Source organism: Salvelinus alpinus, chromosome 25 (genome assembly GCF_045679555.1).
Source record: "Salvelinus alpinus chromosome 25, SLU_Salpinus.1, whole genome shotgun sequence".
Lineage (NCBI taxonomy): Eukaryota > Metazoa > Chordata > Actinopteri > Salmoniformes > Salmonidae > Salvelinus > Salvelinus alpinus.
Window position 1 is genome coordinate 22,716,573 of NC_092110.1, and position 13,027 is coordinate 22,729,599.

The 13,027-nt window shown below is 45.0% G+C and overlaps 1 protein-coding gene across 3 annotated transcripts in view; it reads left to right on the top strand.

The window, feature by feature from the left end:
* The first annotated feature begins 1,372 nt into the window (after positions 1–1,372).
* LOC139553648 (RAC-alpha serine/threonine-protein kinase) overlaps positions 1,373–13,027 on the top strand; it is a 35,864-nt gene continuing 24,209 nt past the window's right edge. The window contains exons 1-2 of one of the 3 annotated variants that reach the window (XM_071366205.1): positions 1,373–1,550; positions 8,091–8,252. In XM_071366205.1, the coding sequence (XP_071222306.1) occupies positions 8,207–8,252 (46 nt within the window). In that variant the 5' untranslated portion in view covers positions 1,373–1,550; positions 8,091–8,206. Of the gene's footprint in view, positions 1,551–5,836; positions 5,957–6,935; positions 7,068–8,090; positions 8,253–13,027 lie in introns of those variants that run through there. The other 2 variants (XM_071366207.1, XM_071366206.1) reach the window with 2 other exon arrangements.

Below are 13,027 nucleotides of genomic sequence, written 5' to 3' on the forward strand. Positions count from 1 at the left end.
AAAAAATACTTTCACACCTTTCACCTTGTTTTCTCAATGACATTCAATTCACAATTGAAAAAAGATTAAAGTTTGTTCTGACCACAAATCAGAACAATGACACAGCAAATGCTTTGATGGATCCTTTTTGCCTTCTTCTAATGCCTCTTAAGGGAAAGTAATCCAAAGAAACTGAAAGTAATTAGATGACGTTACTGAATTTGGGTAATCCAAAAGTTACATTACTGATTACAATTTTGGACAGGTAACTAGTAACTGTAATGGATTACATTTAGAAAGTAACCTACCCAACCCTGCAGATAGAACATCTATTGGTTTTACTTTTCTCATTACTTATGGACTACAAGCATTCTGTAGACTAGGCTATACATTCATTTTATATTTTATTTAACTAGGCAAGTCAGTTAAGAACAAATTATTATTTACAATGACGGCCTACCAAAAGGCAAAAGGCCTCCTGCGGGCACGAGGGCTGGGATTAAAAATAAATAATCTGCATATAAATGGATGAGAGAGCTTTCTACTGCCTGAGCTATGTTGTTGATGTAAATTGAGAAGAGTGTGGGGCCTAGGATCGAGCCTTGGGGTACTCCCTTGGTGACAGGCAGTGGCTGAGACAACAGATGTTCTGACTTTATACACTGCACTCTTAGGTATCAAACCAGGCCAAAGACCCCTCAGAGAAACCAATACTCCTTAGCTGGCCCACAAGAATGGAATGGTCTACCATGTCAAAAAAAGGCAATAAAAATAGCAGCACAACATTGCTTAGAATCAAGGGCAATGGTGACATCACTGAGGATCTTTAAGGTTGCAGTGACACATCCATAACCTGAGCGGAAACCAGATTGCATACCAGAGAGAGTACTATAGACATCAAGAAAGCCAGTCAGTTGATTATTGACAAGTTTTTCCAACACTTTTGATAAACAGGGCAAAATTGAAATAGGCATATAACAGTTACGATCAGCTTGATCTCCCACTTTAAATAAAGGACGAACCGTGGCTGCCTTCCAAGGAATGGGAATCTCCCCAAAAAGGAGAGGCAGGTTAAAAAGGTCAGAGATAGGCTTGGCGATGATAGGGGCAGCAACCTTAAAGATGAAAGGGTATAAACCATCTGACCCAGATGTTTTTTGGGGGTCAAATTAACATCAGCTAATCAACATGATTACAGGTGAAATGATGTGAAGATGAACTCAAACAAACCATATTTTTAATGGGATGGTTTTGATGGCTCATCCTACATAAAATTATGTATTTATTATGAGAAAATATATAGATAAAACATATGTCCGGAATCTTTATCCGCCTCTGTGTGTAGCCCCCTCTGGATCGAAACCAGAGCAATCGGCGCTAGGACCTAGGAGATGAGTATGCCACAGAAGCATTGCAGACAGAACGTTTGGGAGGTGTTGTAGAAGAAAGGCAAAAGAAACCGAGTAAATGAGAGCACTTTTTGTACAGATTATTGAAGGATTTATCAGCTAAATAAATCGCCGAAACAGCTCATTATAATGCAACGGACACACTATTGAAATCCTGTCCAGGTAAAGGCCTGCATTTTGTTTTTCGTGTTGACTGAGGTCGACTGCTACTAGAGCGGTTAGATCCCATTGTATAAAATAGGATGCGGTTATTCTCACTCAAACTGCCCTGCTAGGCCCCATATCCAGACTAAAATGAAGTGCATTCCTGACATCAGTTTATTCTCGGGTATAGTTATGTTTACTGAAGAAGTTAGTTAAGTTTCCAAACTTTAACCTTAGCAGAGACTGTGCCTCATAAACAAAACTAAAATATCGTATAACATTGTCATTTATTGACTATGCTTTTGAATTTGACATAATGTCCGCCTTTGAGACAGCCTACAGGCCGAAAATGTTTATGTCGTTTTTACTGTACATTACTTTCATACAATTATAAGTCACCTATAGGAACGAACTATACGTTTTAGAAATTAACTTTATGGACATATAAATGCATTTGCAACGCGTCTTAAAAACAAACTATGTTGTGATCTTGCGGGTGGCCAGTTCAACACTGCAACTCACTCATTCATTTATCTGCACGTTCGTCAACAAGACAATTGATTTTGTTTTCTGATATGTTCTTGTTTGTCTGTATGTCACACAAGATTAAATATATTTTACTGGCTTCATTCAAAATTCCACGACGTCTAAACCGAATATTTTATGTTTAGATTATCTGAAGGCAGGCAGCCACGTTGTTGCATTGTTGTTACAATGTAGCAATGACTGAAACAGAAATTGATACAAAGTATCCACCTTTTGCTTTATTATGGCGTGTGGCCCAACTTTGTCCTTTCTGTCGGACGAATACATGTATTGTATAGTAGATCTACAGTTGATGACTTTTGAAAGCATACTTCCTTTATTCTTGGATGACAGTTGTATGCTTCCTGGGACTCGCCTCATTTATTTTCCATTAGCACAACTATCCTTGAATAAGCATCCCCCAAATCCCCTAACATTCAATCTCCACTGTGCTCCCTATTTTCCATCTTTTAGATGTAATATTTCATAACATATTTTACATTTGGACTAAATGATGAATACTCTTATGATTCACTGTCCACTTTTTTAAAGTTTTGGGTAGTCATTTTCAATATTTTTTGTTGTTGTAATGTGTGCATGTAAAGCAACTCTCACGCTGAACAGTAGTCATCCCCAAGCATGTTGTGTGCCATGCATGTCTTAAATGTCATAATTTGTTTTGAGTCATGAGACCGACCATGACTAGCCACAGTCTGAATGTGAAGGGACCCAGGCAGGCAGCACAGCAGCAGCATGTGACATTAGTCTGAGGGTGGTTAAGTGATGTTGTTACTGTTTGACTCACTCACCCTGTTCTTCCTGGGAGATGTTGACGTCCTTCGCTCCCATTGGTATGGGAAAGGACTTTGAGTTCCTCTGGCCTTGTTGATGCAAATGTGCCACCAGTTGTATGCAGAATCTGAGGAATGCTGTTTGAAATCTGCCTTTACACAGTCAGGCTTATTGTGGCTAATCTGAGGCCTGTACGCCACAGGAGCTAGGAGACTTTATCAGTGTAATGGGTCCACACACTTTCTGGCCCTCCATGCACACCATATGACTGTCCTCTCCCTGGTCTCTCTGTGTCACAGTCATAGACAGCACTGCTTCCTCTGCTGCTGTCCATGTGGCTGCAAGCAAGTTGTTTACATTCTGAACTTCAAGCCCTCAAGTCAGAACCAACAGCATAGATGGAATTAGGGGACGCCATGAACGGATACAAGATGCTAATGAAGTGTCACCAACAGTAATACTTTTGAAGAGGAGACTGGAGAACAATAGGAGGGTTTCTGCCAAGTTACACCATATAAAAGGTGCCTTTTCTATTCAAAACAGACTTTACCCAACTCTCTTTCTTAGTATGTATAGATCCATTTGAATGGACTTTCATTTTGTCTGTCTGGGAATTTGTATACAATACTAGTCAAAAGTTTGGACACACCTACTCATTCAAGGGTTTTTCTTTATTTTTACTATTTTCTACATTGTAGAATAATAGTGAAGACATCAAAACTATGAAATAACACATGGAATCATGTAGTAACCATTAAAATAAAATACAAATCTAAATATATTTTAGATTCTTCAAACCCTTTGCCTTGATGACAGCTTTGCACAGTCTTAGCATTCTCTCAACCAGCTTCATAGGGAATGCTTTTCAAACTGTCTTGAAGGAGTTCCCACATATGTTTTCCTTCACTCTGCGGTCCAACTCATCCCAAACGATCTCAATTGGGTTGAGGTTGGGTGATTGTGGAGGTCAGGTCATTTGATGCAGCACCATCACTCTCCTTCTTCTAATCCGTTCACCTACTCTGCATCTCACAAAGACACAGCGGTTGGAACCAAAAATCTAAAATTTTGATTCATCAGACCAAAGGACAGATTTCCACCGGTCTGATGTCCATTGCTCATGTTTCTTGGCCCAAGCAAGTCTCTTGGGGTGTCCTTTTAGTAGTGGTTTCTTTGAAGCAATTTGACCATGAAGGCCTGATTCTCGCAGTCTCCTCTGAACAATTGATGCTGAGATGTCTCGCAGTTAACTCTAATGAACTTATCCTCTGCAGCAGAGGTAACTCTGGGTCTTCCTTTCCTGTGGAGGTCCTCATGAGAGCCAGTTTCATCATAGAGTTTGATGGTTTTTGCGACTGCACTTGAAGAAACTTGGAAATTTCTTGAAATTTTCCGGGTTGACTGACCTTCATGTCTTAAAGTAATGATGGACTGTCGTTTCTCTTTGCTTATTTGAGCTGTTCTTGCCATAAAATGGACTTGGTCTTTTACCAAATAGGGCTATCTTCTGTATACCAACCCTACCTTGTCACAACACAACTGATTGGCTCAAACGCATTAAGGTGGAAAGAAATCCACAAATTAACTTTTAACAAGACACATCTGTTATTGAAATGCATTCCAGGTGACTACCTCATGAAGCTGGTTGAGAGAATGCCAAGAGTGTGCAATTCTGTCATCAAGGCAAAGGGTGGCTACTTTGAATAATCTCAATTATAAAATATATTTGCATTTGTTTAACACGTTTTTGGTTACTACATGATTCCATGTGTTATTTCATAGTTTTGATGTCTTCACTATTATTCTACAATGTAAAATAAAGAAAATCCCTTGAATGAATAGGTGTGTCCAAACTTTTGACTGGTACTGTATATTTTCTGGTACTCTTCTCTCTCTCTCTGTGTGATTGTCCTGCTGGAACAGACACCAGGAACAAACTTGATTGTGTGTGGAGGCATGACTAGTCACTTGACCTGTCTACCTTTTTATTTGTACGTCTTGTTTGAAGGAAAATTGCATAGATGCATATTGCTATTACTATTCAGTAAACATTTCCTTTGATGCACAGTAGTATTGGGACACTGCTTTCCTGCACCCTTCTACTAGGACTCCAAGACAAAGCCAATATTGGCACAGAGAATGGATTCACGTTGTTGATATAGAAGACAATACAACAAATGATAAAGGTCAACCTGCTGCCTCCATACACAGCTTCTTTGCTTGAACCCAGCCAAGTCTCAAGACTAGTCTGGGATGATACCCAATGGACTATATTAATCAACAAGTGTTTGTATGACTGGCTCTGTGTGTGGCTTCCATACTGCATGACACTGATTTGCATTGAGGGGGGCCCTGGAACGAGAGCCAGAATGATGAATGATTGAAAGTCAAGCAGTCAGGGCAGGCAGTCAGGGAGAGACAGAACGAGAGAGTGAAGCAGGCAGGTAGGGAAAGAGCGAGTGAAGCAGTCAGGCAGTGGCCCGGGCCCCTGGACCATGTGACCTGCTGTTAGGGTACTAGGTTCATTCACTGGCTACAGTTCTGGCTGCGGCCCAGTTTTTCCACACAGCCCACAGTAGCGACGGCTCGGTCACATTAAACATCAACACTGTGTTGTGGCTCCAGAGCCGGACCTCTGTGTGTGTGTGTGTGTGTGTGTGTGTGTGTGTGTGTGTGTGTGTGTGTGTGTGTGTGTGTGTGTGTGTGTGTGTGTGTGTGTGTGTGTGTGTGTGTGTGTGTGTGTGTCAGAGAGGGTATGCTGAGAGCACAGAGGCTTGGTTTGCGTTTGTGATCAAAGTTTGAATTGGTCTCAGTAGGGTATACACTGCTCTAGTGGACAGGCCTGCTCTCAGTCAGTTCCCCAGAGCTCATCTCTCTCTCTCTCTCTCTCTCTACTACTGTGACAGGCCCAGCCACAGCCAGAGATGACTGGAGCACAACGCACTGCTGGCCTGAGCCAGAGGACTGGAGCACAATGTGCTGCTACCAGTACTCAGAGCATGTGGGACCAACTGGCAGGTGTCATTTTCAACCTCTCCCTGACCGAGTCTGCAGTAACTACATGTTTCAATCAGACCACCATAGTCCCTGTGCCCAAGAAAGCGAAGGTAACCTGCCTAAATGACTACCGCCCTATAGTACTCAAGCTGGTAGCCATGAAGTGCTTGGCTCACATCAACACCGTCATCCCGGAAACTCTAGATCCAATACGCATACCGCTTCAACAGATCCACAGATCTCAATCTCAATGGCTCCAATCTCAATGGCACTCCACACTGGCCTTTCTCACCTGGACAAAAGGAACACCTATGTGAGAATGCTGTTCATTGACTACAGCTCAGTATTCAACACCATAGTGCCCACAAAGCTCATCACTAAGCTAAGGACTCTGGGACTAAACACCTCCCTCTGCAACTGGATCCTGGACTTCCTGACGGGCCGCCCCTAGGTGGTAAGGGTAGGCAACAACACATCTGTCACGTTGATCCTCAACACGGGGGCCCCTCAGGGGGTGCGTGCTTAGTCCCCTCCTGTACTCCCTGTTCACCCACGACTGCGTGGCCAAGCACGACTCCCACACCATCATTAAGTTTGCTGACGACACAACAGTAGTAGGCCTGATCACCGACAACGATGAGACAGCCTATCGGGAGGAGGTCAGAGACTTGGCTGTGTGGTGCCAGGACAACAACCTCTCCCTCAACGTAAGCAAGTCAAAGGAGCTGATTGTGGACTACAGGGAAAGGAGGGCCGAACAGGCCCCCATTAACATTGACGGGGCTGTAGTGGAGCGGATCGAGAGTTTCCATTTCCTTGGTGTCCACATCACCAACAAACTATCATGGTGCAAACACACCAAGACAGCCGTGAAGAGGGCACGACAAAACCTTTTCCCCTCAGGAGACTGAAAAGATTTGGCATGGGGCCTCAGAACCTCAAACAGTTCTAAAGCTGCATCATTGAGAGCATCCTGACTGGTTGCATCACTGCCTGGTATGGCAACTGCTCTGCATCTGACCGTCAGGCGATACAGAGGGTAGTGCGTACGGCCCAGTACATCACTGGGGTCAAGCTTCTTGACATCCAGGACCTAAATACTAGGCGGTGTCAGAGGAAGACCCAAAAAATTGTCATAGACTCCAGCCACCCAAGTCATAGACTGTTCTCTCTGCTACCGCACGGCAAGCGTTACCGGAGCGCCAAGTCTAGGTCCAAAAGGTGACTCCTTAACAGCTTCTACCTCCCAAGCCATAAGACTGCTGAACAATTAATCAAATGGCCACCCGGACTATTTACATTGATGACACCCCCCCTTTGTTTTTACACTGCTGCTACTCACTGTTTATTATCTATGCATAGTCACTTTACCCCTACCTAAATGTACAAATTACCTCATCTAACATGTACCCCCTGTACATTGACTCGGTACCGGTACCCCCTGTATATAGCCTTGTTATTGTTATTTTGTGTTACTTTTTATTACATTTTTTTTTTTACTTTTGTTTATTTAGTAAATATTTTCTTAACTACATTTCTTGAACTGCATTGTTGGTTAAGTGCTATTAAGTAAGCATTTCACTCTAAGGTCTACACCTGTTGTATTCGGCGCATGTGTAAAAAAAAAAAAATGATAATTGAATACATTTAATTTCCAGTGAGTAAAAATAACCATGTGTAGTGTTTCCAATTAATATGAGTTCACTCAACAATTTGTAAACACAATGGATGTTAAAGGCTCCTGTCATGCTGGTTTAATGGGGGATGTATTAGGCCTGGGGCTCTAACTCCCAGCCTGTCAATAGCCACTGCTTCCTGTTGTTTTCCTCTGCAGCCACTGATGCGGTCACATTAACAGGCCTGTCTTGTGATGATGGAGCTCTGGAGGATAAATTGATTTCAGTGGATGGTCAGAGATAGCCATCCGCACACTGGTCACAGAACTTAGTCATTAGTTTTGAAGTGTTTGGCCCTGTGGTGAGTTTGTGGATACTGTCTTAACTCTAGTTCCTCATTTGGGAGTGATGCCACATGCTCATACTGAACTGGAATAATACCCATCTGGTGTGTGGCACAACTATTTTCCACTGTCTGGACAGACCACAGAAGTATGGAACCAACATGTTTCCAGTTCCCACTGAGTTGCACTGATGTTGACTGGTGAAGTTAATATTCAGACAGGTGGAGAGGAAATGTTTTACTTCCAGATGAGGCTAATTTTTACTCTTCCCTTTACACTAAAAGGAAACTGGTGAAAAGGCGACTACAGGTTCCTGCCCTGGACTGAGTGAAGGACACTTGGGGAACAGAGCCGTGTCTCTCCCTGTCAGAACCCTGGACACACTAACCTGCCCACCAACATGACCGATGTGGCGATAGTGAAGGAGGGATGGCTGCACAAAAGAGGTGAGTGGGTTTGGACTATTTCCTGTATCAACAAATGCTTTGCTCCTTATTTGACTACAACATGAGCATGAGTGCTGATGTGATTTTGGTATTATTTGTATAGTTTCCGGTATGTGATTCCTATTTCCTAGTCAACAGTATACCGTAGGCCCCAGTATCCCTCTTGCACAGCTAGCTACTTTGTGTGGTATGGCAGGGGTGAGTGCCGTTGTTTGGATGAGGAGGCATTCCTCACATACCTGCTGGCTTTGAGCGGGGGGTGGTGTGTGTGTGTGTGTGTGTGTTGCGTGCGTGCGTGCGTGCGTGCGTGCGTGCGTGCGTGCAGACTCCTCTGGAACAGAGAGAGAGCAGGGGTGTGGTACCTGGGACAGAGACACAGGCTCATGGGACAGACAGACATGGGGAACACGTCACTAGGAGTGGAGAGTCCCAGATGCTGTAACCCAGGGAACAGCATTCTACTCAGTACGCTCTCCCTCTAAGGCCTCAGCAGGAACACAGCAGGGGCTTGTGTCTTAACAGAGTCATCCTGGGTTAGCTACGCAGGCAGACCCAGGCCCACGCAGACCGATGCAGCCCCTGGTCCTGACAACCCTTCCCTGGGGTGGAGAGGGCAATGCTGGGTACTACTGACTGCTCATTTAAAAAATAATCTCAGTGATTTACTTAAAACAGCAGATCGCCCTGGGATTCTTGGTACATGTCTAGAGGCTGAGAAACACATATCAGTCTGATGTTTTCTGATGTAAGAGATCTTTGTCTAAATAACAAGGAAATAGGAAACAGCATTTGCCTTATTGGAAGGAAATGGACCAAAGTTGATCATTTAAAAAAGTTCTGATTTAATAACAAACATGTCAGCTAAGGGAGGGTCTTTCCAAGGGTGTCTAGTTCTTCTGAAACTGAAAAAAAATCATGCATGTGATTTTACCTTCTTTACCTCACCTTATGCATGGTCTGTTGGCACATTTGACGTGCAGTATGTGATGCAGTATAACATGCACTATGTCGTTTCCACTACTCCTTGCCAGAGTGATAAGAAGGGAAGCAGGAAGGTTTCTGACAGATTGCCAGTGTAAAATGTAATGGCCCAAGGACTGTCAAATAGTGACCAGTGAGAAAAACAAACTCCTTTGATCTCAAGTCACATCTTAACCTTGAATTATTGAAGAACAAAGCCAACACACAAACAGACTGAACAAACAAGCCTTCAGGAATACTGAGTTGGCATGCTGTCATACCCTAGCAGCTGTGCCCGGTGAAATGTCACCCAGAGCAACACTGTTTTGACTGGAGGGCTTCTGCCTGCTTGCTGCGCGTATCTTGACAGGACGGGTTTTAATGTCACGTCACTGTCACCCAGTCTCTGTCCCAGTGCAACAGCACAGAAGGTGAGTCTGCAATAACAATGTTTTGCTGCCCATCACTTCAGCCAACCACCCTCTTCCCGTGAATCTTTTCATTTTAGCCCATCCTCTAACCTCACCACTAAGATTTTGGACTGCAGTCACAGAACATTTCACTGACTGATTGCATTGTGTGTTTGATGGCATGGGATTGAGGCAGGCCTCTGCCGCACTCTGAAGGGTCATACAGGTAGGTGGTGGCCTGCCTAGTGCCTCAGAAATGTCCCTGTAATTATGTGCCATCGTGACTGTATTCCATTCTACAGACATGGCCACGGAGTGGAGCAGCTCAGGTCTGGCTGGGAGCTGAGAACGTCCATGCCACCCTTAACCCTCCTAACCCTGATTCCTATCTGATTAGTCATGCTGGGCATGCAACTGTAAGCTGGTTTTGTGGTATCCTTTTGCTGCCAGACAATGGCAGAGTCCTGAAAGTGGAGCAGAAAACTTGGTTTCTTACGTGGACTAAGTCCAGCCAGCCTATTCCACAGAACAGCCAGATTCCCAACCTTGGAGTGTTCGGTTCTGTACCTTTTTTCCCCAGACAGGCCCAGCTGAGTCTGATGATCCCCAACGTCAGGCCACACCTTTCCACTCCATCAGCCTTGTACTGCTGGGCAGTGGGATTGTCTCAGCCATTTATGTCACCCATCAGGATATAAAGAGGGTTATCTGTTCAAGGCCAGGTTTGGACTCCCAATACATAGCACTAGGGAATAGGCCAGTAATCCTGTGCTGTATACCAAGTCACCAATGGCTCCTCTATAGGCCCGTGTGTGTGTCTGCGGAAGTGTGTGTCTGCGGAAGTGTGTGCATGAGGTAAAGCATACAATTGCAGGGGTAACAGTGGTTGAATGTTGAAATGATTTCACAGTGCCCACATGTACAGGTTGCCTAGCACACTGAGGCTTGTAGTTCAACATCCGCTTGTATCTTGTTGCGTCTGTTACAATCCAGTTGTCATGTCCCTAAGGGCCACACAGACAGTCATCCAGCAACGGATGACTCCCATTGAAAAACCATTGGATCAATCTAGGTTTGATTAATCTGTAAATATGTTGGGTCTACTTTACACCATCCACACAGTTTACATTATGCCTGCAGCCTCTAGTGGTCAGTCTGTAGTTTATTTCCTAAAGTTTCCATCAAAGGCAGAGCATCATCCAACATCAAAGAAGCAGATTGAAGGTTCTCTGTGTGCTGAGTGCTGTGTCCAAGAGCCTAGTGAAGTGCAACAGAACTGTGCTTGTTGGCCCTCTCTCTTCCAGGCAGCCCTTGGCCCTCTCTCTTCCAGGCAGCCCTTGGCCCTCTCTCTTCCAGGCAGCCCTTGTTTGTTTGACTAATTTGCTCCCTGACAGGTATAAAGAGCCGGCCCCCTCGTTAGGCTAACGAAGGTTACAACAACTGTTGGATTTGGGTAGCACTCTCAGCTGGCTCGGAGGCAGGAGTGAATGGATGGGGGAGGGAACGGAGAGGAAACAGAGCTCCAGGTCTTTGTGATATTCCCAGAACATCATCACTCTGTGTGCAGTCCTTTTCTCACAGACCAAGCCTGACTTAGAAACAGGGTGTTCTGTGTGATGTGTCACTCTGACTAATAGGTTGATGCTTATTGGATGATTTACTCCAAGGGGTCACATGATTAGTCCATGGAGTCATGTACTAGAGAACACCTTTGAGTCGTTCCACTGAGAATAACTAAAAGAGTGTGTGTGAGAGTATGTTTGTTTGAGTACCTAATATAGTTACACCTCATACAATCACATACCATTTTGAAACACCTCATTAAAGATTTTCTCAGTATCAAAGCAGTAAAAGGGAACTGTGTGTGGGAGTTATATTTTCACTCTTCAAAGGAACCAACCCACCTGATTAACTCTGTCTCATGACACTGCAATGCTGATCGCACAAGGACTTTGTCTGGCTGCCAGCTTTACCGCCAGGCTCGCCTTGCTTAGTCTCCTTCACACATACCCCTTCATTAGGTTCCAGCCTGCCATGGACCACACAGCGGCCCTGCTACCATACACACCAACAGCCTCACTACAACGGCTCCAGCAGCAGGGGATGCCCCAGAGCCATTATGCCCTGTCCACACTCCCACCGCCCAACTAACTACATAAAACAATACCAGCAGCAAAACTTTGAGCGACAGAACCAGAGTCACGAGGGGAAGCCCCCAAGGCAGGGCCAGCAGCAGAGGGTGGCTCCCCAGGAGGGGCTGGTGTCTGGCTGTCAGCAGGGTCCCCTGCTCTCAGTAATGGGAAGCAGCCTCCTGCTAAATGTGGTGGAGAAAAGTAAATTGCCTGGGTGCAGCTGTCGACAGGCAGGCTGGATGGGAGGGGACCAGTAGGCCAGAGAGAGCCACCTCCGTCACTTGTCTCTGCTCGCAGTGAGCCCGCTGTGTGCTTACTTTTCTGTGCAGAATCCTCCTGCTCCACAACTGGCGCTTGGCTGTGCTCCCCCTGCCCCCTACCCCTCTCTCTCTCTGTCACTTCCTCTCTCTCTTTCTTCAATTCTCCATCTCTGTTCCCCTCTCTTTTTCTTTCTTTACCTCTTATCCTGCTTCCTACTCCCACTCTACTCCTCCTCTCCCTCTTTTTTAATCCCCATCTCATTTCTTCTCTGCCTCTGCCAGTCGTCCCCCACCACCTCCTCGCCCACTTGCCTCCTCCGCTTCCCCAGCCCCCCCCCCCCTTTGCCAGGATAATGACCCTGCTGACAACACCGAGGCGGAAGCTGCTTCCGACTGCCGTGGCGCTCCCAGTCTCAGACATCAATCACATCACTGGCTCACTGGCTCTCCCTGGCAACTGGGACAGACAGAGGGGTAGAGAGAGAGAGAGAAAGAGAGGGAGTGGTGGAGTGTGGACAGGAAGGGGTTGCTCAGCTGTCCATAGAGTCTGACTGTATGTTCAGACTGCTGTCACATTCACATCAGACCATCATCAGGATACACACCCAGATCACACTTAGCCTCTCATCCGGCTCAGGGACAATTTGTCATTATGGATCACAGACAAATATAGCAATGTATTTGACTTGGCCTTAACTCTCCTAAAGGTTCAAATGTAATCTTAGGTATATCCCCCTTTTTATTGTACATGGTTGTATAATTTAAGAGTGATGGACTGTTCCCTGGTCATTTAGTGTTAATTGGCACTAATTTGAACTAAATAATGTGTTTATTTGTTTGTCATGCAGTAACGCAGTTAACTAATCCATGGGCTGCTTGTTTACCGAGAGGAGGGGCCAAATTAATCACACAGAAAAGCAGGGTGAACTTCCCACAGTGTCTCTATGGTAATCAGCAGGTGTCACTCGCTATGGAGAAGAAATGAGGGCTTTCTTATGAGCGTGAGAAAGAGG